Source organism: Hyaena hyaena, unplaced genomic scaffold, assembly GCF_003009895.1.
Source record: "Hyaena hyaena isolate Hyena2069 unplaced genomic scaffold, ASM300989v1 scaffold_336, whole genome shotgun sequence".
Classification (NCBI taxonomy): Eukaryota; Metazoa; Chordata; class Mammalia; order Carnivora; family Hyaenidae; genus Hyaena; species Hyaena hyaena.
The window spans coordinates 853,031-880,028 of record NW_024080969.1 but is presented as its reverse complement, the minus strand read 5'-3'; the positions used below and the strand labels follow the sequence as shown (position 1 = coordinate 880,028).

General features: G+C 46.5%; 2 protein-coding genes across 3 annotated transcripts in view; one reads left to right on the top strand and one right to left on the bottom strand.

Annotated features, from left to right (window-relative positions):
* The window catches only part of CYFIP2 (cytoplasmic FMR1 interacting protein 2), a 131,952-nt gene that overhangs the window by 77,699 nt on the left and 27,255 nt on the right, over nucleotides 1–26,998 (top strand). For both annotated transcript variants that reach the window (XM_039249455.1, XM_039249454.1), the window contains exons 24-26: nucleotides 14,419–14,562; nucleotides 16,018–16,108; nucleotides 17,663–17,793. In XM_039249455.1, the coding sequence (XP_039105386.1) occupies nucleotides 14,419–14,562; nucleotides 16,018–16,108; nucleotides 17,663–17,793 (366 nt within the window). The remainder of the gene's footprint in view (nucleotides 1–14,418; nucleotides 14,563–16,017; nucleotides 16,109–17,662; nucleotides 17,794–26,998) is intronic.
* Nucleotides 681–4,185, bottom strand: FNDC9 (fibronectin type III domain containing 9). Its single transcript, XM_039249456.1, has 2 exons — nucleotides 4,101–4,185; nucleotides 681–2,024 (listed from the first exon to the last, which is right to left on the bottom strand). Exon 2 carries the CDS (start codon nucleotides 2,015–2,017, stop codon nucleotides 1,304–1,306), a length of 714 nt encoding a protein of 237 aa, XP_039105387.1. The 5' UTR covers nucleotides 2,018–2,024; nucleotides 4,101–4,185; the 3' UTR covers nucleotides 681–1,303.

Here is a 26,998-nt window from a genome sequence, read left to right as displayed (position 1 = left end):
GGTGAAATGTGCCAACCACCAACAACAAAGGCAACATTGTTCTTCATGATGGAATAGAAATGGCCACCTTTGGCCCCATTTTTTTAAAAAAAGTAAGCGCAGATGGACTCACAAGAAGAACTGACTGAATATATATGAGAAAAGGTACTCCTCTAAGGTTGGGGAGTCCTAGCTCAGGAAGGGTGGTAAACCAATGAGCTCCCACCACCTGGGCCTGCAGGTGGGCTTAGAGTGGCTTGGGATGATGCTGGGACAGTGCAGGTGTCCTCTCCAGGATGGCCAGTCTGGTCAGAGCAACTTCCTCAAATCAAGGGACATTTATAGCAAGCATTTTGGGTAGTTCACAGGCATGTCCTTGAAAAACACTGAATTACAAAGGAAGAACAACACCTCCCTTTTCAAATCTCTTTCAAACCTTATACTTATAGCAAGGAGAAAGACTTCTGTTGGTGCTAATGTGTCTTTAATACCTTCTGCTCTCTGATCTCCCTTTTTACCAAAGCTAAAAGAGCAGATCTTATTAAGCTCAGAGGCTTTAATAGGCAATGGGATCTAAGTCAAACTTAATATTAAGTTGTTTTCATTATGTTTATTCTTGTATCTCTTCTATTTATGGCAGGAGGGTGCTGGTTTTTCTTTTATGGAGTCATAGAAGTCTATCTTTCAAAATAAGTTTAAGTTTAAAAACTGCTTCAAAAGAAAAATATGGTTAATAATAGTAAAGATCATCTGTGGTTTAAACAAAATGGAGATGGGGTACGAGGTGGTATGTGATTGCCTGAAAGCTGGAAAACACTCTAGAGCAAGGCTCCTCAATCTTTCCAAAATGATCCCCCCAATAGCAGTGGACACTAGACGTCTACCTCTTTCCAAAATGATCCCCTCAATAGTAGTGGACACTAGACGTCTACCTCAGCTGACTGGAAGCAAAACCCAGAGAGCCCATCATCAACTCAAAAGTTTCCTCACCGCATTGTGTTTTATTTAAGCCATGCAGATTTTGCTTTCTCTACATAATATATTCATGTTTGTTTTAATATTAAAATAGCATCTTTAATTCCTAACTGGGTTCCGCTAAATGGATCCTCCTAAGAGACACCATGTTCCTCCTCTGACGTACCGTGGGGTGTATGCTTTCCCGCGTGAGAAGCTTTGTCATGGGCCATTCATCTAACTCAGGTGATCCACGAGAGCACTGACATTTGAGGGGGGCAAATGGGTAGTCTAGAGACACATTTTTTACAAAAGAACTACTGTATGAGGGCTCTAAGCTACGTGTAGTGGGCTGCCTCCTCCCTACCTCTCACTCCCCAAAACGAGGCAGGATGGCGGAATGATCACCGCCCCCTCCCAGTAAGGCGCCCTCATCAGGGGCATCCTCGTTGGCGGCGTCCTGGTCAGCTGCGGCATCCTGCTTGTCTTCAGCTTCCGCTTCCGGTTCTGCATCAGCTCCGGAATTCTTGCGTGGCATTTCCACCAGGGGGAGCCCTTGCAGGTCTTCCTCTCTCTGACCAAGACCCGGGGCCTCCTCTGGCCATCTCACCAAGCCGTTGGCTTCCTCCATGTGGCCGGCTCTGTAAGACCATCGAGGCTCATGGCAACGGATGCACCAGAACTGGAGGCAGATGAAAGCTAAGACGGCTGTGAAGCAGGCCAGCAGAATGGCCATCAACACCCAAAGGGAGATTTGGGGGTCCACCAGGGAGCTCCCGGCAGCCAGTGGACTCTTATCCAGGGTATGGAACATGGTGCAGTAGTGCCTATAAGGGAAGGCAGCCTTCTTGCAGCTGATGCACAGGAAGTAGAGAGTGGAAGGGGCGAGGTGTTCCAGCACCACAGAACTGATCGTTCGAGGCACTTTCTCCTCGTGGTGGAAGCTGTAGCGAAGATAGCCAGAGAAGATGCTATTCCAGTTGGGCCTATACATAATATGGTAATAGTCCTCCAGGCAGGGCTCCGAGGACGACCAGGAGATGATGGCTCCTGTATAAGAAACGTTCCCCACCTCGATGTTCATCCTGATTCTAGAACCAGAATCAAAGTGAAAAGTGACATCCCCTTACTCGGGTATTTATGATCATCATACCACCATACATTGCACATGCAAGATGGAGACTAATAATTGCCCCTATTTCACAAAAAAACCCAAAAAACAAAAAACAAAGGGAGGATAAGAGGTTACGTTACTCAGCTAAGGTACAGCCAAGAAATGCCAGAACAGAAGTTCAAATCAGGGCCGTCTCATGTCCAAGCCTGAGGCCTTCAGGCCTCAAAAAGATACACTCACATCCCCCAGACTCCTCTGCTCTGGCTCAGATCTTTTAGATACATTGTTTCCAACACTTTAAAAAAAGAAAGGCAATAAAGGAAATCAGACAAACCGATTAACGTCCCTACATTAATCACCACAGGTCTGCGACCTCCAGGTCAGACAATTTTATCACCTCCAGTATCCCTCCTGGAACTTCTGCTTTTGCTGCCAGTGCTGTGAGCTCAGTCATCTAGAACATTCTGCCTACTGCGTTTTTAGCCTCCCAGTTCTGTTGCCGGTGAGAGAGGAGATTTGCGTCATCACTCCTTGGCAGCTGATTTCTCCCCAAAGCCCCTGCTCCTGTTTTATTTCTCTGTTTGTTTGTTCAAAGGCAAATGTACCCAGGAAATTAGTTGTGTAAGTCAAGACAATCAGCTCCCAATATTGGCATAATTGCTACAATTTAATATCGCTGGCATGGTGCATGTTGATAATGATACTAACCACCAACAGTTAGTGAGTGGTTGCTGTGTCACATCTAGTATGTGTCACGCTGCATGCTCACATACCATAATAAATTTCACACCCTCTGAGCTAGGTCCCCATTGTACAGATGAGCAATCTGAGGTCATTCAGCTAATAAGTAGACTCAAAGCCACGTAACTGCTGGATTTCCAAATGCAAGGCTACTAGGTTTAGTTACAGAACGTTATTGCAAAATGAGGTGCTGGTACACAGACCCAGTTGCTGTTTTTCCACAAATGAGCCCTCTTCAGATTTCCCAGCCTTACTGCTTTGGTAAGAAAACACCATCTTCAAGCTTTGAGTTTCTGTTAAATTCTATCTGTTTGAGAGAGTTTCCCCTCCACTGAATTTCCCCGATCTAAAATTCAGGGACAGCCATATTCATTCAACCTGTGTATGTTCGTGTATGAGTCTTACCCAGCCCTGTTCTCTGACCTTCCTGTCTCATGTGAAATACAGAAGCCTTCGTTTTAGATATTAATGACCTAGTAAAAACCCGTCAACCAGATTTTCACCTGAATTGGATATGAAGCCAAACTGATTTCTATGGCAAGCTGCTTTCTTTCCTCCCTGCCTCCCTCCGACCTTCTATTTTCATGCCCACTTTCCTAGAGGAGGAGAGATGCAGAGCATTGAGTGATTTTTCAGTCCTTGTTTTTCTTCTCTAAGGAAGACCGTGAACTAAAATGCTCGGGAAGGGGAATAGTTCCCATCTGTTTGGTTGGAAATCTCTTCCCAGAAACACAGGCAATGAAAGGGACGAGACAGGTGTGCTCAGATTCCTCCCGGAAAGGTCATTGCCAAGGAGACTATTTGTGCTCCCTTCATCAGTCTCGTTTTTCATAAGCTCCCCCATCCATTCTACCCCACACATCCCTGTAAACATACTTCTGACCACAATGAAAAGAGCTTAATTCATTACTTATAATACAGAGGCTATCGCCTTTGTAAAACCCTTCCATCAGGGGTGATCAGGAATCACGTTTTGTTTTTGTTTGTTTTGGTTTGGTTTGTTTTTTGTTTTTTGTTTTTTTTGTCATGACTCTTCTCTCCTGTTTGCCTCACATCTGCTGCTGGCTGTCTTTGCAGACTGAGCTCTCTACAGCAGACATTTTTAAGAGCTTTCTGGCAAGACACTATAGCAGCATCCTCAGCTTTGGGGACCAAATCCGTCTCCCTTATTTTTTTTTTTCTTTCTCTGCCTCTGTTTCTAAATTCCCCCTGTTTTCAGCTATTCATATTACCATTGCCTGGCCCTCCTCCAAGCAGAGTGTGAAAGGAAAAACCATTTCCATTTCCAAGAAGAACCATTTATGTCCCTTACCTGATGCTTGCGGTGGATCTGGTTAGAACGCAGCCTGCAGAGGCAGAGGCAGAGTGGTCCAAAGCTGAAGGAATGGAGCCTTCTCCCCTCCTCTGCTCTGGGCTCTCCTTGATGTCTCTCTCGCCACTGTCTGAGTAATCCCACTGTCGCCCCCAACGCTCACATTATTCATTTCTTCAGATCAGCATCATTCACCATGGCAACCAGCAGGCATCTGTACGCACGATGCTTTCAGGGACCAGTCTAGAAAGGCTTTTGCCCACTGAGAGGAGCTCTCATTCCTTTGGCCAAAAAAAGGCAAACAGTCTCCTGCACACTGATCCTCAGAATGGTACTGATTCCCCCTAGGCTGCCAGATTTTCTCTGTCTTTGGCTGGAGATCATTTTTTGCCCCATCTAGACCCTCTTTGGACAATGGTCAAATGCAAAGATTCCCTTCTTAGTTATCCCACAATTAAAAGAGCAATTTTATCCCACGCCCTCCCACCCCCACCCCACCTCCTACCCCACCTCTATATCATCTTCTTTCTTTATTCTTGTCACCTGTGGCAGTCTCTAGTCACATGACACTGGTCAAGACTCTCTTATTCTCTGGGCCTCAGTTCTATCATCTGTAAAGCTGTAGGCTTGGGCTGGATGGGGATGGCAGACAGAAAGCAGGAATTCTACCCGCTGCCCAGTCCTGAACCTGCGTCCGTCTTGCTAAACCATCACAGCACGTGTGCAGGGTTGATTTGAGTCTACCCAGAACCTCAAGGGGTGACCTTATTTGGAAATAGGGTTTGGGTAGAGTTAAATTAGGTAAGGATCTTGAAATGATACCATCCTAGATTTAGGGGGACCGCTGCATCCAGTGACTGGTGTCTTTATAAGAGAAAGGAGAGGAAGATGTACACAGAAGGGCACAAGGGGAGAAGCCATGTGAAGACAGGGGCCCAGGCTGCACTGATGTCACCAGAACCAGAGAGTTCCAGGCACTGCCAGGGGCTGGAAGATGCAAGAATGGAGTCTTCCCTAGCATCTTCAGAGGGCGTGTGGCCCTGCCAGCACCTTGATTTCAGGCTTCTGGCCTCCAGAACTGTAGAATATCACAGTGTTGAGGCACCACGCTTGTGATCATTTGTCACAATGGCTCTAGGAAACTAATACAACACTCCTTCCAGTTGGACTTAGAAACACAGGCATCCCAAGAAACTGCTTCCCAGCCCGTCAGTGGGAGTTGAGACCAGACATGGAAACTGTTTACTATTCCTGGATTGGATGATCCCCAAAGTTCCTTTTCTTTGCAGAACCCTGACTCTGCTTCCATTTCCCACAAAGCTCTGTCTGCCTCTGTGATTCCACCCCTTTCTGGTCCCCTCAACCTCGAAAGAATTTGTTGCCAACACTCTATGGGGGCGAGCACAGAGCACATCTGCTATATAAAGGGAATCAAGTTCTGTCATCCTGAGCCACCAAGTTTGTGGAAATTTGTGATAGCAGCTCCAGCTCAGGCAGATTTAGACCTGAATTATTTTACACAAATTATGTGCTTTTAAAAGTCAGTTTTTTTCTCTTCTTGGTTCTTGGCCAAAGTATCCAAGAGAAGCCATGAAACTCTCCTTGTGATCCACGTGAGTGGTAATCAAAACGTTGTGAAGAGTTTCCCGGTGAGTCACAGACCCTCCCCTGGCCAAGGGTCTCTGTGAGGCTTGGAGTCCCGGGATGTCCCTTGATTAGACACTTGCTCTGTGGCTTTCCCATGGCATAGGTCTTCCCAGGGGCCTGTCTGAACCCTGCTGTAACGTGTGCTAATGGCGACTCCCTGCAGAACATAAAAGTGTCCTCTCCACAGAAAAGCCACTGTGGTAGTTTGCAGGTGCCTTTTGAAAAGGTTATTTTGAGGGAAATAAAAATACCAGACTTAGGAGGCCTGTAGAGTGACGAGATAGAGCTCAAGCCTTTGCCATAGAAAATGGGAATTTATTTTTAATGCTCCTGGATGCCATTTTTAACACTGAGCTTCTTATTTGAGAAGTTGAGACACTCAGAGGATGGGAGTGAGGCATAGAAGCCTTCCTGTTTCACAGATCCCAAGGAGGGATGGCACTCCTCAGGCCTTACAACTGATGAGAGGCAGAGCCAGCAGTGGAAAGCAGAGCCCCAGCTCTGAGTCCTGGGTGCGTCCTGCCCCTTTGGCCATCGCCATCTACCAGCAGCATCCGGAGGAGCCAACACAGCCCTTGGGGCATGAGATACATCTTCTGGAGACATTGGCCTCAGGAGATCACATCCCAGCCACACTCGCTCTTTCTCCACCTTCAGGGAGGCCAGCATGGCCCTGATTGGTTTACACTATTAGTAAATCACTACTAAAGGAAACCAGACAGAGTGGGGTCCCTGTGTCCTCCGTGAAGGTGGCACCAAAAGGGTGATGTGAAGGCATTCCCCAGTCCCAAAGCTGGCTGGCACCCAGGACAAGGTAGTCATTCAGGGTGCAGGCCCTAAAACTCCAAGGCTGGGTTTGAATTCTGCTTGTGTCTCCTTGACAGATTCTCTCATTTTTCTATACCTTGGTTAACTCTTCTATAAGATGTGGATATCAAGAATACCTGTCTTTTAGCATTGGAGCAGTGTGATGAACTCATCTCTGTAAGTGCCGGGCTTAGGAAGAGTGGTTACTATTCAGAAGAAAAGGTCCATGGGTCAGAGCCATTTCCTGAGTTGACTGTAGCTTCTTCATCCAAGGACTGATATGGGCAAGGTTTGCACTCTCAGTGATCGATCCTTCCTTCCTTCCTTCCTTCCTTCCTTCCTTCCTTCCTTCCTTCCTCCTCCTTAAAACAGTTTTATTTTAAATAGATAGATGCGCATTATACATAAATTAAAGAATACAGAAAGGCTCAAAGACATCAGTCAAATCCATACAACTCAGAAATAACCCCTGAGAACATTTTGGTGCATTTTACATGTGCTTTATCACTTTACACAGGTGACGACTCTTTGAGGTAGGCCTCTTATCACCATTGTACAAAGGGGGAAACTGAGGCTCAGAGGGGTTAATTAACTTGAGCATCATCATGAAGTGAGGTTTGGCAGAGCCAAGCCATCTCCTGTTCTGGGTCCCTAGAGCCGGAGCTCCTGGCCATCCTTCCTGATGCGCTCCTCTTGCGCTTGCCTCATGCTTTAGTCAGCAGTTGTCAACAGGAGCGCTTCCCTTTGCTTAGCTTCTCTTGAGAAGTAGAGACAGGACTTCATAGTTTGGTGGATTCCAGAGTGATGGGAACAGACAAGGAGCTAAAAGATCTCAGAGAGAACATCCAGCCACCTGAATGTAGCCACAGAAGCAGGGAAACCATTAAATACATCTGGAGAGATGCACTCAGCAAGTGCTTTTCCTCTTCTGAGGCCCCCTGCCCTGAAGTCTAGAGTCCATGTACCCCTGACCAAGAGCTCTGTCACTTAGGGTGAAGGGTGATGCTAAATGGAAAAGATGTTTAACAATGGGGCCGATGATTGAAATTAGTAGATGAGCCTAAATTTTAAACATACTATTCTCTAAGTCAAGTAAATTATGTAGAGTCTATCATAAAACTGCCCCCCAAGTGACATAGATTGTCACACAAATCAGCCCTTAAATTATACCAGTAATTTCCCAATAATTTTTCAGTCTTTAGAAACTGTTGGTGTGACCTTGTGTTTGGCGTGGTTGTCACTCACTGAATGACGCCCTTGTCTGAGCCATGATTTGACCTCCGGGAAATTCATCATTCTCTTGCAGTGCTTTTTCTGTTACATCATGTCCTTAAGACCTAGTACCTGGTGCTCTGCTGCATCCAGCTGGTCACATCTCAGCTGGGTCCATCTCGTGGTGCCAGCATCCCTCGTAGCCTGCCCAGCGGAATCTGTATCAGCCCCACTGAGAACCCCACCGGCACTGCCACTGGCTTTGCCGTGGCTGCCCTCACTCTCGAGGCTTCCCCTGCTCTTGTGGCTGCATGGCACCGCCCCCCAGCTACACAATATTATTGATCTACCAGTCCAGAAGAAATTTTTTGTTATTTTGGCAATTGCTACACACAGTTGAATATCATCTTGTATTTCACTTCACTTAGATTCCTCCTCTGCTAAATGGGAGTGATTGTACATGCCTTACATGGTGTAGGAGGCTGATGATGGCCCCCAAAGATATCAGGTCCTAATCCTGCCACCTGGAAATATCACTGCATTTGAAAAAAAGGCTTTGTAGATGTGATTCATCTACATGAGATAGATCATGAGATGGGTGATTATCCTAGAGTATCAGGATGGGTCCAAAATGCTATCCCAAGTGTCCTTATAAGAGGGATGCAGAGGGAGGTTACACACAAACAGAAGAGGAGCACCTCAAGAGATTGGAGGGAGGAGGCCACAACCTGCAGAATGCTGGAAGGCACCAGAAGCTGGAAGAGGCAAGGGATGGATCCTCCCCCAGCCTCTGGAGGGGCTGTGGTCCTGCCCACACCTTGACCTTAGCTTCGTCACTCTGATTTTGGGTTATGTCTTGAAGAACTGTAAGAGAATATATTTCTTTTTTTTTTTTTCTTAAATAGTTTATTGTCAAGTTGGTTTCCATATAACACCCAGTGCTCATCGCCACAAGTGGCCTCCTCCATGCCCATCACCCCCCTTGCCCTCTCCCCCACCCCCATCAGCCCTCAGTTTGTTCTCGGCATTCAAGAGTCTCTCATGGTTTGCCTCCCTCCCTCTCCCCCACTATTTTCCCCCTTATGCTCCCCCATGGTCTTCCATTAAGTTCCTCCTAATCCTCAACCATATGGTATCTGTCCTTAAGAGAATATATTTCTGCTGTTTTACCAGATTTGTGGTAATTTGTTACAGCTGCCACAGAAAACTAATATACCTGGGTATATTTTATATAAGAAGGAATTATTCATAAGCTGAGGAACAGTATACACTTATGTATCGTCACATTGGTACAGGTTATTTAAAAAGCAAGGACATTGGCTTCTTCCCAAATCTTAGCATCTCTAAGTATTATAGCACTGGTATGAAATCACCAAACAGGGAGTTCCATTCCTGTTCTCCCTCTTGCCTTCTCCTCTTGTCTTTATTCATGAGACAAAAAAGGGAGGAGCTCTGATTCTGGAGGCCTCTATAGCAGCTACCTTGGATTTTTCAACATCTGAGCTGAGAAGCCCAGGAAACAACCCAGACGTTGGAGACTCAGCCTGCCTGCGGCTCACTACACATCAAGATGAGACAGACAGAAATGTCAGCCATTCCTACCGATGGACTTGAACCTTTAACTTGGGACTTATCAGTCCTTTAACTATTCGTAGCCTGTGGGCCCTCCCAACCAGAAGCGTGTTGCTGTTTTATTCGTCTTCCCAGTCTTCCTTGCCCTGTGGGGACTTCAGAGAGCTGAGCTGAGCCCTCCACCTGAATTGGGGAGTCATGTTGTGTCCCTGGGCTGATGGGATTCAGATTGCTCAAGGAACATTAGAGAAATCATAACTAAGACAGGAAAATTAGAAACAGTTTTAACTCCTCTTGAGATCTCCGAAAACAGTGATTGTGATTCCCGAAAGCAGAGATGCAAATTGCTTGCAAATTCAGTTTGCCAAATAAATAGGCCTCATTGATTGGAGTGGCTGGCCACATTTACTGTCCGTGAGAGGTAGAGGCCTTATACAACACTTAAAAATGGTGAAAATGGTAGCTCTTAGGTTGTGTGTACATTTTAAATTTTTTTTAAAAGTCCATATTAATAATAGTACGGGGCCCAACTTCTGCCAAATCAAACTCGCCTTATTTTCTCTCTTCCTTAAAATACTGTCTTGACTTTAAGGAAAAAATAATGCACATCTTTATTAAAGATGTATTAAAAATATGGTTCTAATTTCTGAATCAGGATTGTTTACTTCTTGAGATCTCATAAAGTTAGCTGTTTTGTGCAGTATGGATTTAAACCAGTGAGGCATCCTAAATAGGATACGTAATGAGTTTCTAAGGCAGGTGAGCTGGTTGTTACCTGAGGTGGCAGGACTGGTTCAGTGTAAGAGGTATGTAGCAAGTTTCCAATGTCTCAAGTCATGTTGCCTTCCTGTTTTTCTTTGCCAAACCTCAGAAAATGGCCAGGCTCCCATATTCCCACATTTTCTCAATAGGGCCCAGCCTCCTATTGAGCCAGCAGGTCAGATGGGTGCCCTCTGGGCAGGGGGGGGGGGGGTGCATGCACTTTGCAGCATGTGTGTGTGTGTGTGTGTTTCCTCCTGCATGGGTGTGGTGTATTTTGGGGGTGGAGGGGAGCTGATTCTATTCACTTAGGAGGACTTGAATTCTGCTCATTTCATGCTGATCCTTCCTGAGCTTGGGCCATCACCTGAGGCCTAAATTTCTGGTCTAGACCAGAACCCAAGAATAATGTGGGAAGGTCAACAAGAGGCCTCTTGTGTGTACTGAGCGGGTCTGTGAGGGAATTCTTTACACCCCTGTGTATGGTAAAACAATTTCAGGATTATTCTCCTTCTCTGACTAGAACTGGAGAGGCTGCTGAACATCTCCCTGAATCTGTTTTTATTTGCATTTGCCATGAGTACTAAGGGCGCTTGGTACTTGAGTTGGGAGTGCAGGTCAAGGATGCTGAGGAGGAATGCCCAGGAAGGCAGCACTGCAGCTGGGAGCTCAGAAGGAGCACACCTGTCTACCCCCAGGCTCGGGCAGGGCTCCCTTCTAGCCACGCTGTGTTTCACAGCCTCACCAGGACACTTGGAGCGGCCTGTTGCTGGACAGCTCCCATTTTTATAGTGTTGTAAATATTGAGCAAAATCTGCATGTTTGATGTGTTCCACCAGCTAGTCTCAGCTATAACCTCATGTGGGATATACAGTGTGCCATGTAAAATTGCACTCTGTTGTGTGCATTCCCCTCTCCACATTCAGAGAGTCATGACTGCAACCATGCAATCAAAGCTGCTGCAGGACCTTTGACCAAGGAGCTGTATTTTCTTAGTCTTTCCTTAACAAATTATCAAACAAAGTAATATTAATGGTGGTTCTCACGGTGAGTGCTTCCAGCGTGCCAGGCACCGTGCATAATACCTTATATATACTGCCTCGTTTAAACTTCCAACAACCCTATTGGAGTTCACATTATTATCTTTACTTAGGGAAAATCACGGCCCAGAGAGTGTAAGTCATTTGCTCAGAATCATCTAGCTAGTAAATTTGTGTACCTAGGATTTAAACTCAGGTACACCCACCCCAGAGTCCATCCTCTAGAATCAGACAAAGCAGGAAGAAAAAGAGAATCAGACAGGGGTGAAAAAAAAAGTAGTTGATTGCTTTTGTACCCATCAGGGATATCCATTTGAAAGCTCCCTGCTGCTCAGAAATTCCTTTCATAAGATATTTGAAAAAGAGATAAAGGAGAAATGCTCAGAGCTTTACTGGGTTCAGAGGAGAGGTCTTGAGTGCCTGGTGTGGGTGGGAAGATGAGAAGGTGGTTCTAGAAGTCACTGGGCTCTGTCAGATGTCCCTAGCACAGCCAGGTCACCATTTCCTTGTTCCCACGCAGGCTTGAGCTGCAGCCCTTTTCAGGAGAAAATTCAAATCATGGTTTGTTTTTTAATCTTTGAAAACAAACATTGGAAAGTAAATCAGCCCAGTGGTTTTTTTTTTATGTTTATATCGAGTTATAACCATATACAGTAGAGATGCAGTCTTAATTAGTTCAGGTTGCAATAGACTGGGTGGTGTGCACATTTATTTATTGCCTAGAGGCTGGGAAGTCTGAGACCATGGTATTGGCAGATCAGGTGTCTGGCGCAGACCCACTTGCTGGTTTGCAGAGACTTCTCACTGTATCCCACATGATGGAGAACAGAAAGAGGAAGGAAGGAAGGAAGGAAGGGAGGGAGGGAAGGAGGGAGGGAGGGAGGGAGGGAGGAAGGAAAGAGAGAGAGAAAAGAAAGACATAACAAAATTCATCATTTGTCTTCTTACAAGGTCATTAATCCCACTTGTGAGGACTCCACCCTCGTAACTGTAATTACCTTTCAAAGGTCCCTCCATCACAAGTGGGGGTAGGGTTTCAGCATATGAATTTTGAAGGGATACAACCATTCAGTCCATAGCATCCACAGACCATAAGTATACATATAGTTTCATGAGTTTTGACAAATGTATACATCGGTATAGCCAGCAACCGAAGCGGCATGTAGGGCACTTCCATCACCTAGAGGATTCTCTCCTGCCCCTTTCTCATCAATCTCCTTCCTCACCAGAGGTCATCCATGATTTGTTTGGTGTTTGCTGTGTACTCCTTATCCCTAGGCTGGAAACAAGAGAAGACAGAGTAGTGCTTTGATAATAGGGCGAGAGCTAAGATGCACTGACTCAGGAAAATGAGTGCCTCCCTCACCTCACCCTGTCCCAGCCTTGGTGGACAGAGTAGCCTGTTATGGAGTCACTAAAATGGTTTTTACACAGGAAATTATATGGCCCAGGCTGGTTCCGTGGTTGGCTGAATCAAACTCAACCATTCATACAAATACTTCCAGTGTTTATTGATCATTGACTTTGGTGAACATCATGCTTTCCAATCAGTTATATTTCCCTCCCTATATAAACCATTCCTGCTTCATAACATTTAGAAATCTCTAGTAACTACATAAAAGATATTCCTCCCCCAGGTTCCAGTAGAATTTTCTGTGATAGCACATCCGTGCTGAATACTGTTCCTCCTCACGTTCCAAGCCTTGCCATACGTAGGCATTACCTTACTGAACAAGCTATTATATTACTCATCCTGCTGGATGCAGGGGTGTTCTGATTCCTCACGAATTCTAATTATCAGTGGGTACTCTAACGGTGTTCTTCATGTATCCTTGTTATAAGAGAGTACTGTAATTGTGATGCTTGTTGTGTGCAGTGTGGAAAATGGTAGAACATACTTACTGCAGAGCCTGGACTGAACATAATTAAATCTTCCTCCAGTGGCTCCAAAGGGAGTTGAGAAGCTCACAGCCTCCAAAAGCATCATTACGGCTCCTATTTAATTCATGTAAAATTTCTAATTAGCCAACTAATGGAGAATTTCTGCTAATAAAATATCAGATCTGATTTTTACATATTTGCATGTTCCATGGGTATAAGATTTTTACACTTCCAGATAGAAGAATACACTGAAAACTAAACTTTGAAGTGATGCCTTATCTAAAAAACTGGGTATGGTTTCTGATAGTACTCAGCCTCCAAAGTCCACCATTATATAGAGAGGTGGAGGACATGGGCTTTGGAATCAGATCTATCTGGATTTGGGTCACAGCTCAGTTACCTCAGGACTGTGCGACCTTGAGCAAGCTCCCTTGAACCTCAGTCCCCTTATCTGTGAAACGGGGCTAAGAACCATGTGACTGTTGTGAGGGTTAATCAAGAATGCACATGGAGAGCTTCACAAAGCCTGGCATGAGGCGTACTACAATGCCTTTGTCAAAAACAAAGTCGACAATAACTCTACAGTCTCACCAACTGAGTGAGACCGTTGGGGGCCCTGTATTTTGGTCCCATATTCCCGGACAGAAAGAGATCTTAAACAAAATGCACTAATGCAGTGAAGGTGTCTCTTGGAGTCCAGAGGGCAGTGGAGGTGGCCAGTCAGTGGCCAGGGCTCTGGGCCCCCTACCCAGCAGCCCAAAAGAGTGACTCTGTGTTTATCTGTTTCACACACTAGCCTCCATGACACCTTTTGTTTGAACTGCCACTTGAAAAGTTGTGGAACCACTGATTTAATCCAATGCTCTAATTTCGTAGATGAGGAAACTGAGGTTCCAAAAAGGGTAGGTGACACCCATGCATTCAGCACAGGTGTGTCCTGACCCCCAGGATTGCCTGTTCCTGAGACCTCACCCTGTTATAAATGGAGACAACGAAGAGTAGAAAACAACGGGGAGACACTACTGAGTTTCCACATGGTTCTTCCAGCCAGTTTCTAGGACCAGAGACATTCCTAGAAAAACAAAACCATCTGTTGTACCCCCACCCCATGGCTCAGTTGTTGGAGTCCTGGTTTATGAGTGGCAGGAGCATCTGTAAAAAAAAGGTACTCACTTGGAAGCCCTCTCTTCTCCTCTGCTGGGGAACTGCTGCTGATCTAGTGGCCTCCGTGCCATCCTATGGTCTCTCCATGACCATCTTCTTGCAGATATATTCACAGGGGTCCCCAGTGAGATCACAGATGAGAGATCCCTTTTGGCAGCAAAATATCTTTCTCCAGGACTCATGCCGGCATCTTTTATTTCCCAGCCTCTTACTCTGCCACAATCTCTGTTTTCCAGCCTCTCAACATTGCCTACAGCCACATCTACAGCTCCTACAGAAACTTCGTCGGGCCCCCCCATTTCAAGACCATCTGTAGACTCCTGGGTTACCAGGGCATTGCCGTGGTCATGGAGGAACTGCTGAAGATCGTCAAGAGTTTGGTAAGAAAGGGCCTCGATGAGTCCCGGGACATGCCTTCAGCTCTGTCTGTAGGAATCACCAGGGGAATCCTGTGCCCTTGTCCCTGGGTTCTTCTTATGTAGCATTCTGTGACACTTTGGACCTTCTGACCTCATGGCTTTGCCTCCCACGTTCTGACCCAGAGCTCACTCACCATACTTGATAAATGAACTCAGCAATCCTAATTTTGACCTTTAGGGCCTACTAATTATAGCTCACACTCTCCACCTATGCAGTGTTTTCAGACTTGAACATGACAAATCCGTGGCACACATGCCATTTTCCCCTCCTGTGCTCACGGCAGACATCTCCAATCAATCACCATGCTTCTTCCCCTTGGGATTTCTTGCTAAACACTTGCAATACTGCACTGGCCTCAAGAGAATTCTGTATCCACCCCAAGTATGGTCATCCGAACCTCCATTCACTTTCCCATGACACTTCTGAAGTGAAGCTGAAACATTTAAACAAGATTTTCCTGAAATTTTGAGATGACGAGAAGTAGATGAAGTAATGAGTAGCCATCTCAGAAATAGGAAACAGGATTCGCCTGCTCATCCCTCCTCTGCTAACTGGTGTGTGGAGCCGCAAGTTGTTACAGGTTATGAAGCTGAATCCAGAGTTAAACAGGAAAATGTGACGGGTTAAAGATGTCTGCCTTGGACATAGGAGGGATGAATGTGCTACGTATTTTCTGTGTTTAAATTTGCTAATGTCTGCCTTTACAGCTCCCTGGCCCGTAACATTTTAGCTCTTAATCTGGATCTCACATAAGCACCTCAATCCCAGGAAAGACCCATGCCTTGAAACTGCCCTCTTGGAAGACTGTACTCCCAAGGAATTAATGAGACAGCTCACTTTTCTGTCTCATAAAGGCCCATTTTTTTTGTTATAAAGGAGAATAGGCCTGTGCCCCACCTTTAGGAGAAGCCACTCCCTCCTCTCAAGGAGCAGTGCCTTACTGGCTTAGGCAGCTCCGGTTGCTAGAACAAAATAACACAGACTGGGTGGCTTCAGCAACAAATGTTGGTTTTTCACAGTTCTGGAGGCTGGTCGTCCAAGGTCTGGGTGCCAGCAGGAGCAGGTTCTCGCGAGAGCCCTCTTCCTAGTGTTCAGATGCCTGCTTTCTCACCGTGTCCCTACATGACAGAGAGCGAACTCACCCGTCTCTTGTCTCTTCTTATAAGGGCTCTAATTTCATCATGAAGCTCCACTCCCAAGACATCATTACCCCCCAAAGGCCCTGTCTCCACACACCATCACATTGGGGGTTGGTTTCAATATATGAACCTCAGGGGAACACAAACATTCAGTCCATAGCACTTTCCCACAAGCCACAGCAGGACCCTGTACACCCCAGGTGCCCAGCCTTCAGTGCAGAGATGCACATAGATGGCAGCCATGGATTATTCACTCATGTTGCCCTCTCTTGTCAGCTCCAAGGAACCATCCTCCAGTACGTGAAGACACTGATCGAGGTGATGCCCAAGATATGCCGCTTGCCCCGGCACGAGTATGGCTCCCCAGGTTGGTGATGGGGAGCCAGGGGCAGGGGGTGGTGATAGGAGAGTAATCCAGGCCCACCCCGTGGGGGAAAGGGCCCCTGGCCATCTGCCTGGAAAGGTTTGCTTCTCCAGCATGCCAAGAAGCTGGCCCAGCACTGGGTTTGTATCCTATTTCCTCCATTAGCTAGATAGCCTTGAATCATTTTTAATCCCTCTGGTCAATAGCCTCATCTTCCCCAGGGAAGGTAAAGGATGCCTATTGGGCCTGCCTCACAGGCCTGCCGAGGAGCCTGGGAAGACAGCATTTGTGACAGCATTTACACTTTGCTTATAAATGCCTTTTGAACTCAGCACCTCCAGGATCCCTTCCTCCATTTGCCCGTTGGAGGAGGCAGGTGCTGCAGGTGGTGGTACAAGTGACATTTCTAAGGTGAGTCAGGATACAGGAGTTTTTGCCCCTCTGCCTCTGGCCAGAGAAGTCATTCTTTCCTTCCCTAATAGTGAATGGCACAGGGCCTGAATCTGGGGAACGAGAATGGGGAAAGATGGACACTGTGAGTTTGGCACCTGGTGTTGTTTTCTAAAAACCACGCTGTCAAGTGCTGAGTGTGTGTGTGATTCAGAAGAGAAAAGGGCCTGGGGGCACCTGGGTAGCTCAGTAGGTTAAACATCTGACTCTTTTTTTTTTTTTTTTTTTAATTTTTTTAATGTTTTATTTATTTCTAGGAGAGAGAGAGACAGTGTGAGCAGGGGAGGGTCAGAGAGAGAGGGAGTCACAGACTGAAACAGGCTCCAGGCTCTGAGCTGGCAGTCAGCACAGAGCCCGACGCGGGGCTCGAACCCACGAACCGCGAGATCATGACCTAAGCGAAAGTCGGACGCTTAACCGACTAAGCCACCCAGGCGCCCCAAACATCTGACTCTTGATTTTGGCTCAGGTCATGATCTCACAGTTCATGAGTTCGAGCCCTGTATTGGGCTGTGCTGACAGTCTGGAGCCTGCTTGGGGTTCTCTCTCTCTCTCTCTCTCTCTCTCTCTCAAAAATTAAACTTAAAAAAAGAAAGAAAGAAAAGGGATTGCCCTCAAAAGCTCTGGTTTTCAGTCCTAGCCACCCCACTTACTAGCTGTGTGACTATGGGCATGCCACTTACCCTCTCTGCGCATCATCTAAAAACAAAAGTAATAGTGCCCTTCATGGTACTGTTGTGACTATTAAATGAGATGTTGTAGATAAAGTGCTTAGCGCAATGCCTAGCCCTTATAAATACATGTTAATTCCTGCTATTATTAGGAATTCAGACAACTTTTTGGAGGGACAGGGAGAGATCCAGGATCTCTGTATCTGTGTATGCTGTATCTGTGTATGTTTGTTTTGTTCCAAAAAAAGATTTGAGCCAGCCTCCTGAGTTTTCTTTAGTACTGAGCCCTGAAAGAAGGCTCACCCCTGGCTCACATGTAGAGACAGGGGTCTGGTTTTCCACTGTCCCACCCAGGTCTAGGCTGTTGCTTTGTTAGCCCTTCCCATCATCCTGAGCAGGGTCAGCTGCCCACTAACCGTCCGCCTTCATCTTGCAGGGATCCTGGAGTTCTTCCACCACCAGCTGAAGGACATCATTGAGTACGCAGAGCTCAAAACAGACGTGTTCCAGAGCCTGCGGGAGGTGGGCAACGCCATCCTGTTCTGCCTGCTCATAGAGCAAGCTCTGGTGAGTCCTGAGCCCGAAGGAATTGGAGCATCCCCAGGCTGGAAGGGACCCCCAGCCCAGCCAGCTACTCGAGGCCCCCCCGCTGTATCCTGCTTGGCAGGCCCTGCAGCGTCGATTCGTGCTTGTCCCGTGCGGGGCACGCGCTACAAACCCGTTCTGCGCTCAGGCAGCTCCGACCATTTGAACCCTGGGAGGAACACAGGCCCTGGAGTTAGACAGACCTGGGTTCCTGTCCCAGCCCCGCCTTCACTAGCTGCAGGATCCCAGCAACTCATCCGAGGCTTAGTTTCCCATCTACTCATTCAACAAATAATAACTGCTCGGCCGCCACAGGCCGGGCACTGCACTGGGGGACGGAGCCGTCGCCATTCCCTGCCTCGTGTCCGGGACGGTGTCAGGGAGGCTCACGCCGAACTCACGCTGAGTATGCAGCAGAAGAGCTGTGTTTACATTACAGCAGTGCTCGGAGGGAGGGAGGAGCACAGGGTTTCCTGGGAACATGAAACAGAACCTTGTGTGGTTCTGGGGAAAGAAGGAGGACTTCTCTGAGGGGGTGACCGGGACAAAGGTCAGGACTTGGCCTGCTGAAGAACCAGGGATAGTGGTCCAGGCTGAGGAGAGAGCACGTAGCACTCTCTTCATTTGGTGTCCCGGGAGGTGGCCATTCTAACCCGCAGGGTAGTTTAGAGGCTGAGAGGAGACAAAACATGCAAAGTGCATACAGTCAGAACTAAATAACTGGCCGTAGTTAGCATGCTGAGCACAGGCTTGCCTCCCCATTCTCCCACCTCCCAGGACCACACAGACCAGTGCATCTTGTACCTGCCTGACTGTTCGGCAGTCCCCACCAGCCCTGTGGCTTAGTCACAGAGGCTGCCTGCCTCCTTCCCATTCTTGCCAATGCTCTGTGCTGCCGGCTCCTCTATGGGTGGGGGGTCCACAGCCCTCTAGCCACGGGGCCACGGACGTGGGGGTAGTGGACGGAAAGGGAGAGGGGTGTTGCTCTGAGGATGCAGCACCTCCGGGGGCAGCGGGAAGACCTCTCAGCATCCGTGCACTCATTCAGCAAAGGGGTATGGAGAGCCCGCTCATTGCTGACCGCAGTTCTAGGTTGTGGGTGAATAGCTTGGGTAAAAGATACGACCATTCTTACTCCAGGGAGGCGGATGAGTGGAGAAGTGAACAACCCAAGATTGTGATTGCAGAGGATGGTATGTGCTGTGAGGGCATAAAAAGGAAAATGGAATAGAGATTGATGGTTGTTGGGAGGGATATGCTGATTTCGGAGAGAGTGGAGCTTGATATTTGTAAGAAAGAGAAAGAACCCTGGAATGAGCTGGAATGGAGAGGCACAGGGGACAAGATAGGAGCAGAGGAGGGAGAGGCAGGCGGCTGCAGACCTGGGTTGGAATCCATTGGAGTGCTGTGAGGTGGGGAGTGAGGCAGAGGGTCTGATTCACTTTGGGGAAAGGCCCTTTGGCCTTGGGAGAAGAACCAGCCATAAACAGACTGAGGCTGTTTGCAGCTGCGCAGCCCAGGGTTCGCCCTGGAGGCAGGAGGCACACAGAGAGGGGAGGGAAAGGAAGGCACTAGGGAGGAGACAGAACACAGGTAGAGCGAGATGAGAAATAAGCTCGGAATAAGAACCCTGGCGATTCCTGCCTCTACCTGTCTGTGTGATCCAGAGCGAGCTGGTTCACTCCGTGCCAGAGGTCCCCACCTCTACCATGAGGATATGTTCTGTCTGTTCTCTCAGACCCTTCCCTGCAGAGAGGCTCGGAAACACAAACAGTTTTGCTCTCCCTCCATAAGGAGTAATTGCCTCCCTGTACCCCTTTAAATAGACTCTTGAGACAGCTAAGTGTTCCTCTTTATGGTAACAGGTTTTGAACACGGTTCAGTGGCCTGTGTTGCCATGGTAACTTAGCCTTCAGAAGTCACAGGGATGAGATGAGTAGGAAACACAGCTCTGTTCAAGGCTTCGGGAAGATGAGGAGAGGCTCCAGGGGCATCAGGAGGGATGGACGTTGGGGAGGGCTGGCCCCTGGAGCCTCGGCGCTTACGTGTCTCCTGTTAGCACCTTCTTTCATGAGGAGATGTGACCCCAGGGCACCAATTAAGTTTCCTCCATACGCACCCCAAGAAGCAGACTATTGGTGGGGCTACAAGGAAAGGAAAAAATTTTCTCGGGCATCCATGCCAGGGTGGTCACTTGCATATATCACTAAAGACAAGAGATTACTCAGGATAAAAGACCTTCAGAGCTGAGAGAGACCTTAACAGTACATGTCCCCTCCTCTCTATTCATGAGGGAAGAAATGGGGAACCAGAGAGGGGAGCTGGTCTCCCGGGGTCTAATGGCACATCAGCAGCAGAGGTGGAAGAAGGAAAGCACAGGTTTCCAGCACCGACTCCAGTCCTGGAGGAGGCAGCATAGCAAGAATCAGGGCTCCCCAAATCTCTGGGCTACACTTTATACTTACACAGCTGGGGAATCCCCAGGCCAAGCTGGTACTTTCTGAGATTAGAATGAGGCATGAGCTTTCTGGAGTCTCTGCGTTTATGAAACTGAAATGAAATAAATATTTAAATGACATATCAGTTGTTCTAATTAAAGAGGGGTACTAATAGCAAAGAAAAGAAAGGGAGGGAGGGTGGAAGGGAGGGCCCTTAATGGACATCCACGGAAGAACTTCTTTTCTTGTGGAGGACTCTGAAGTAGTTAAAAAGAATAAGATGCTCAAGTAGCTTTGTATATACCCACATAGAAAATGCTGGAAGATTAATAATACTGAGTGAAAAAAAGCAAGTCCCCACACAAGACGCATATTATGGTGCCATATATATATATATATTTAAAAAATGGGGGGGGGCCTGGGTGGTCCAGTCAGTTAAGCATCCGCGTCTTGACCTCAGCTCAAGTCTTGATCTCAGGGTCGTAAGTTCAAGCCCTGTATTGGGTTAAAAAAATAAAACCCACAAAATATACAGCACTGAAAAAAAATCTAGGGGAAAAAAAGCATATCAAATAGTTCAGCCATAAAGTCAGCTATTTTCTCCAGGCATCAGGGGGTAAACTAAGATTAGGGTTCAACAGGAACTTTAATTTTATCTGGAATGTCTAATGTTTGACAAGGAAAGTATTTTCAAGTATTATTATTGAACTAAAAATTAATTTAAAAAATAGAAGTAGTACCTAATAGCTGTAGATTAATAATAACAGAAAAACTGGAAGAATACTGAAAAGTACAAAGTAAGAAGTCTTTTGCTTGTTTATCTCATGTCTTTTTTCTGATAGATTTGCAGAGTTTCTGGTTGTGGGTTCCATATTGGAATATATTCTTCAAATATCTTCTCTCATTCTGTGGCTTATATTTTTTGTTTTTAACAGTTAATTAATATATCATTAATGTGTAAGTAGAGGGAATATAAGTTGAAAAGATTAATTACTTGTACAAAGGTATACCTTTTCTCTTTAAGTTAGGTGCTTATAAATATTTCTTCAAATTCAGGACGCAGTGTTAGTAGAGAAACCTCTATACCTGTGGAGCAGGCTGCATGCTTGGTATTTTTAATTAAGGTCTAATGTACATGGAGTAACATATTGAATATGCAGAATTCTCACCACAGAGGCAGATTGAATCATCTGTGTTACTGTGGGTGGGCATTTGGGTTATTTACGGCGTGATGCTATAATGAATGAAGACACCATGAATGTTCTTGCACATTTCTGTTGGTGGATCTATGCTCTCATTTTTATTAGGTAAATTTACCTAGTAGTGGGATGGCTAGGTCAATGTGTAGATAAATGTTTAGTTTCAGTAGATACTGCCAAACTCTTTTACAAAGTGTTATGCAAATTTATTCACTCAGCAATGTAGGAGAGTTTTAATTTCTTGACATTCTCATGAACATTGGATTGTCTGCTTTTCAATCATAGCTATACCATCAAGGTATCTCATTATGGTTTTGATTTCCCTGCTGACCACTGATGCTGGGCCTCTTTCCAAAAGGTACAGCCATTTGGACAGCCTCTTTTGTGAAAAGCTGTTCAATATTTTTGCCTGCTTTTAAATTAACTCCTCTTTCCCATATTTATTTGTAGGTATTATTGATATATCGTGGATACATAAATTGCAAATACATTTCTTTGGCTTGTCTTTCAAGAAACAGAAGTTCTTTTTTTTAATGTTTTATTTATTTCTGAGAGAGAAAGAGAGAGACAGTGTGAGCAGGGGAGAGTCAGAGAGAGAGAAAGATACAGAATCTGAAATAGGCTCCAGGCTCTGAGCTGGCTGTCAACACAGAGCCTGAGGTGGGGCTCAAACCCACGAACTATAAGATCATGACCTGAGCCAAAGTCAGACGCTTAACCGACTGAGTCACCCAGGTGCCCCGAGAAACAGAAGTTCTTAAGGCTTGGTGTATTTATCATTTCTTCCCCCGTGTCGTTGGTGTTTTTGTGACTTGTCTTAAAACATTTTTCCTACTCTAACGTCAGGAAGCTGTATTATCTTCTAAAAGTTTTAGAATTTAGCCTTTTGAGGCTTAACAGACCTTTAAGTCCATTGTTCACTTGGAATTGATGTGTGTGTTTAGTGGGAGGTAGAAATCCATTTTCATTTCTTCCCGATTATCCCAGCAGCAGTGATTGAAAAGACCTCTTCTCCCCGCTCTGCAATGGCAGTGCCACATGTGTCATTGATCAAGTGCCCGCAAAGGGTCTAGTCGTGGCAGGCTACCCTGCCCTGAAATGAACCAGCATTTGTAGGCATCTAATTATAAACCCTGTTATGTTTTTAAAGGAAATTCTAACTACTGTTAGTAATTCTAATTACTAACAACTAGTATCTCCTACCCTGAGAAATCAGAAGATGGTCATTAAGGAAATATCCCACAGTCTCCAAGTTTTTTCTCAAATTCTGTGTAGTTTTTGAGCCATCAGCCCATTGTTCGTTATGCTGACAATACCAGAAGGGGGCCCTGTTTGTTCACGTGAGCCAGGGAGAGCCCGGTCCCTGGGAAGAAGACAGCCTAGCCTGTCTGTCTGCCTGTCTGCCTTTTATGGCAGGACCTCCCATTGTCCTGAACGTAAGAGTATTCTCTGCCTTGAACCCTGTTCTTTATTTCTTCTCTCCTCCTTGTAGTCAGAGTGGGCCACAGTCAGAGTCTGGGCAGTGATGAGAGAATTGTTCCTTTTACAGGAGGCCTTGGGCCCAAACTCACAGAACTGGGCACCGTACAGGGTGGCTTTCACAATCTCAGCACTACTGAGATTACCCTTTGTTGTAAGAGCCAGATAACCCTTTGTTGTAGGGGCCCGTCCTGTGCATTATAGGGTGTTGAGCAGCATCTCTGAGCTCTACCCTCTCTCTGGGTGCTAGTAGTACCTTCTCAGTTGTGACGAGAAAGGTCTCCAGATCCTGCCTCGTATTCCTTTACAAGACAAAAGCTCCCCCCCGTTGAGAAGCACTGAACTAGTGCAATCTCACATTTTGCAGATAGGAAGCCAAGGCCCCACGAGGGAGATGACTTTCCCAGGGTTACATATAGTGGGGGACATGGGGTGAGAACCCAGGATCCTTACGGTTGGCACGCTCAGGGACAGAGGACTGCTCCACAGAGCCTCGCAGATGACGTGGTTGGCTTTTGTTTGGGTTTTAGTTCTGGCTCCACATCTGATCCCTCTATCTCCTGCTTCCACTATATAGTCCTTTCTCTGTAATTTTGTTTTTCTTATTGCATAACTGAAATAAATTCATTGCCATAAAACCCAGAGGAGCCGAAAGAAGAAAAAACAAAAACCGCATTGCCACACGAGGGGCCACTGTACACGTTGTGAACGTTATCCTTTCAGATGTTTTTATGTTCCCACATATCGCTATTAAAATTTTTCATAGTTTTTTTTCTTACTTTGTTTAGTTATAAAAGTCATGTTCACCAAGCTGAGAAGAGTGGCGAGCAGCATGGAGTGTGATGGGGGCGGGCAATCTTACACTTTTTACTTTACATCCTAAATTACTGTGTGCATTTAGTGCAATGAAACATGTTTTGCTTTTTTGTCCCCCTGAAGAGGAAGTACTCACACTTAACACAGGTACACAATCCTGATGCATGAGGAGTAAAAAAGCAAATGCCCGCCCTTCACTGTCCGTCTTAGACCTTGACTCCGTATCTCCACCTGTTCTTGACCCAGAGTTCTTTTTCCCATCACCCTGACTAAAGACCCCTCCGGCCACTCAGGAGGCACATTCTGTCCCTACATCCAGGCACCGCTGAGCAGCGCCCCTCTCGGCCCGTCTGCAAGCAGCACATCCTCCTGCCTAGACTGAGAACCTGGTGGTGTTCCGGATTGAAAATAAGTCAAGCTTTGTGGAGAGAGAACACCTCAACTCCCAGTAGTACCTTTCCTCTAGATGCTTTCTAGTTTTTAAGTATTTTTACATGCTTTCAGACACGTCCCAATCTGGAAACCAAACCTGCTACTCTCATCAACATATGAGGCATAGAGCAAACACGTTCCAACTGCTGAGACTCACCGAGTCTGCAGACCTGACCGAGAGCCCCATGTGGGCCAGGCAGTCGGTGTGTGGGACTCCAAGGCTCACAGATCATTGGACACGGTCCCGTCCCTGATGGCACTGTTCACAGTCAATACCCTCAGTCTGCAGCACGGAGGGGGTTAGCCTTCTGGGGGTAGGCAGAATGATCTCATAGCTTTTAACTATTTACTTACTCAAAAAATAAGAAAGGAACTAAGCCTACCTGTTTAATTAACACACTGTTCCAGAATTGATCACATAAATGTATGTCAGTGGAGGTGTTTGCTCAAAATTGTACAAGTGGAAGCTTGTGGTCAAAAAAGTGTGGAGACCACCTACCGAGAGCCACAGCAACAGAGTGAACAGGGGTATAAAATAATGGAAACAGGGAGGAGGGGACGATAGGATAGATTTCCTGGTTGAAGGTCATTTTTGTATCCTTAGAACATTAACACAGGCCCATCAACTGTAGCCTATATGATGAGCAGAGGGACATTTCAGCTCAGTTCTAGATGAGGAGTAGAAACATAACTGTTTATTCCCTAAAATCTTCCAAGGTAACACCACTCCATTTGAGAGAAAGGCTGTCACCTTAATCCAGAGCCACCTCAGTCCTTGAAACGTGGGACACTTGTATCATTAGCCTGGGCCAGTAATTGCCAAGAAACCAGAGCCTTGGGTTTTCAGTTCTGCACTGATGACTTTCTTATGGGGAGACCCCAGGGGATGGAAGGCCTAGAAGCTGAGGGTTTGGAGTCACAATGCAGTTTGCTCTCCTGGGTATTATTGGAGGGCAGACACCTGCAGACATCCAGGAGGTGGTGTCATGGTCCCAGCCGCAGCTGCTCATTGCAGTCGCTCAGAAAACTCCTTAAACATCCTGAGCTGGCAGTTCAGCCGCCTCCAAGGTGGCCCTGCCTAAAATGCCAGGCCCAAAGCTCCACGCCTGATTCCAGTGTGTCGCCAGAGTGGAGAGCCCCTGATCTAGAAGTCTTCTTAACAAGTGCTTCCAGAGGCTAGACACTGACGTGTCGTCACAATTCCTGCCATATCTGCAGGCCACTGGGCAAATTGTTTACACAATATTTTTATTTAAATTAACTTTTTAACTTAAATTTATTTTGAAAGTGGGATGCCTGGGTGGCTCAGTTGGTTAAGTGTCCAACTTGGGCTCAGTTCATGATCTCATGCTTTGTGGGTTCGAGCCCCACGTAAGGCCCTGTGCTGACAGCTCAGAGCCTGGAGCCTGCTTCAGATTCTGTGTCTCCTCCCTTTGTGGGTTCGAGCCCCACGTAAGGCTCTGTACTGACAGCTCAGAGCCTGAAGCCTGCTTCAGATTCTGTGTCTTCCCCTCTCTCTGTCCCTCCCCTGCTTCCGCTCCCTGTCTTTTCTCTCTCTCAAGAATACACATTTAAAAAATTTTATTTTAAAAGGAAACTTTATATCACTTCCATTAAACAATATCATTATCTCTTGCCATCATTAGAAAGCCACCAGAGGAACACTTGAGTAGCTCAGTTGGTTGAGTGTCAGACTCTTGATTTCAGCCCCGGTCATGATCTCGCAGTTAGTGAGTTCAAGCCCCACATCAGGCTCTATGCTAATAGCTTGAGAATCTCTCCCTCTCTGTCTGCCCCTCCCCCACTCGTGTACACGCTCTCTTTCTAAATAAATAAATAAGCAACCGGAATAATAAATTCAATCAAAATACAACAAAGTAATGTAAATCCAGCTGCTGTCTGCCCAGTCCTCTGAGCCTGGGGCTTGCTCTGTTAAAAAATGGAGTTTAGCAAATGTTAGAGAGGTGATAAGACATGCTGGATCCAAGTGGGAGACTTTCTTGTTAAATTCAGAACGATTGCTAGGAAATGAGAGGAAAATAACTTTCCCACTGTGACCCACTATTGGTAAATATCATTTCCCTGCATCCCCAGTTCCCACCTTTTAGGAGGTGCCAGCCTTGGAAGACACTGAAGTGCGCTCGAGGGAAAGGGAAACTACTTTGTAAGCTAGTTTCTTGGTTGTAGATCTTTCCCAGCCGACCAGACATGGTTCTGATTCAGAATCATTTCCCCCCTGACGATTCAGGCAGTGGGGGAAGGAGTCGAGGTGAGACGTGACAGATAGCATTGTTCCAGTGAGGCTCACATTAGTGGGGAAGGACCACACAGACGTGCAGACATGCAGACACACAGATTCAGATAAGCTTGCGATTTATGTAGCCAGGTTTACAAAGAGCTCCTGGAAACGAGGGCCCCACCGGCACAGGAGCAGACGGAATGTGTCCCAGTTGAACTCTGCACTGCTCACTGGAATCCCAGACGAGAGGCTGGAAGGCTGCCGCTCGTGCTTTCTATACCAGGCTGGGTGTGGGAAGCCTAACCTGCTCCTGGGGCCCTGTATTTTGGGGGCTTAACATCAACATGCAGGAACACTTCACTCACAGGCTCCGTGTGTGCATATAAGGAAATGTTTAGAATGCTGCACTGTCTGGTTAGGTCCTATAACCACCCTCCCCCTGACACGCTCCCACCAGAACACCAGAGCGGGGATTCCTGGGGGTCCTCAGCCTCCAGTTCCCAGCTCATTTCTCCACGCTCACTTGACAAAGACAAAAACATAAAATATTAGTGTTAGGGCTACTGCCTTTCAGTTGCCTCAAA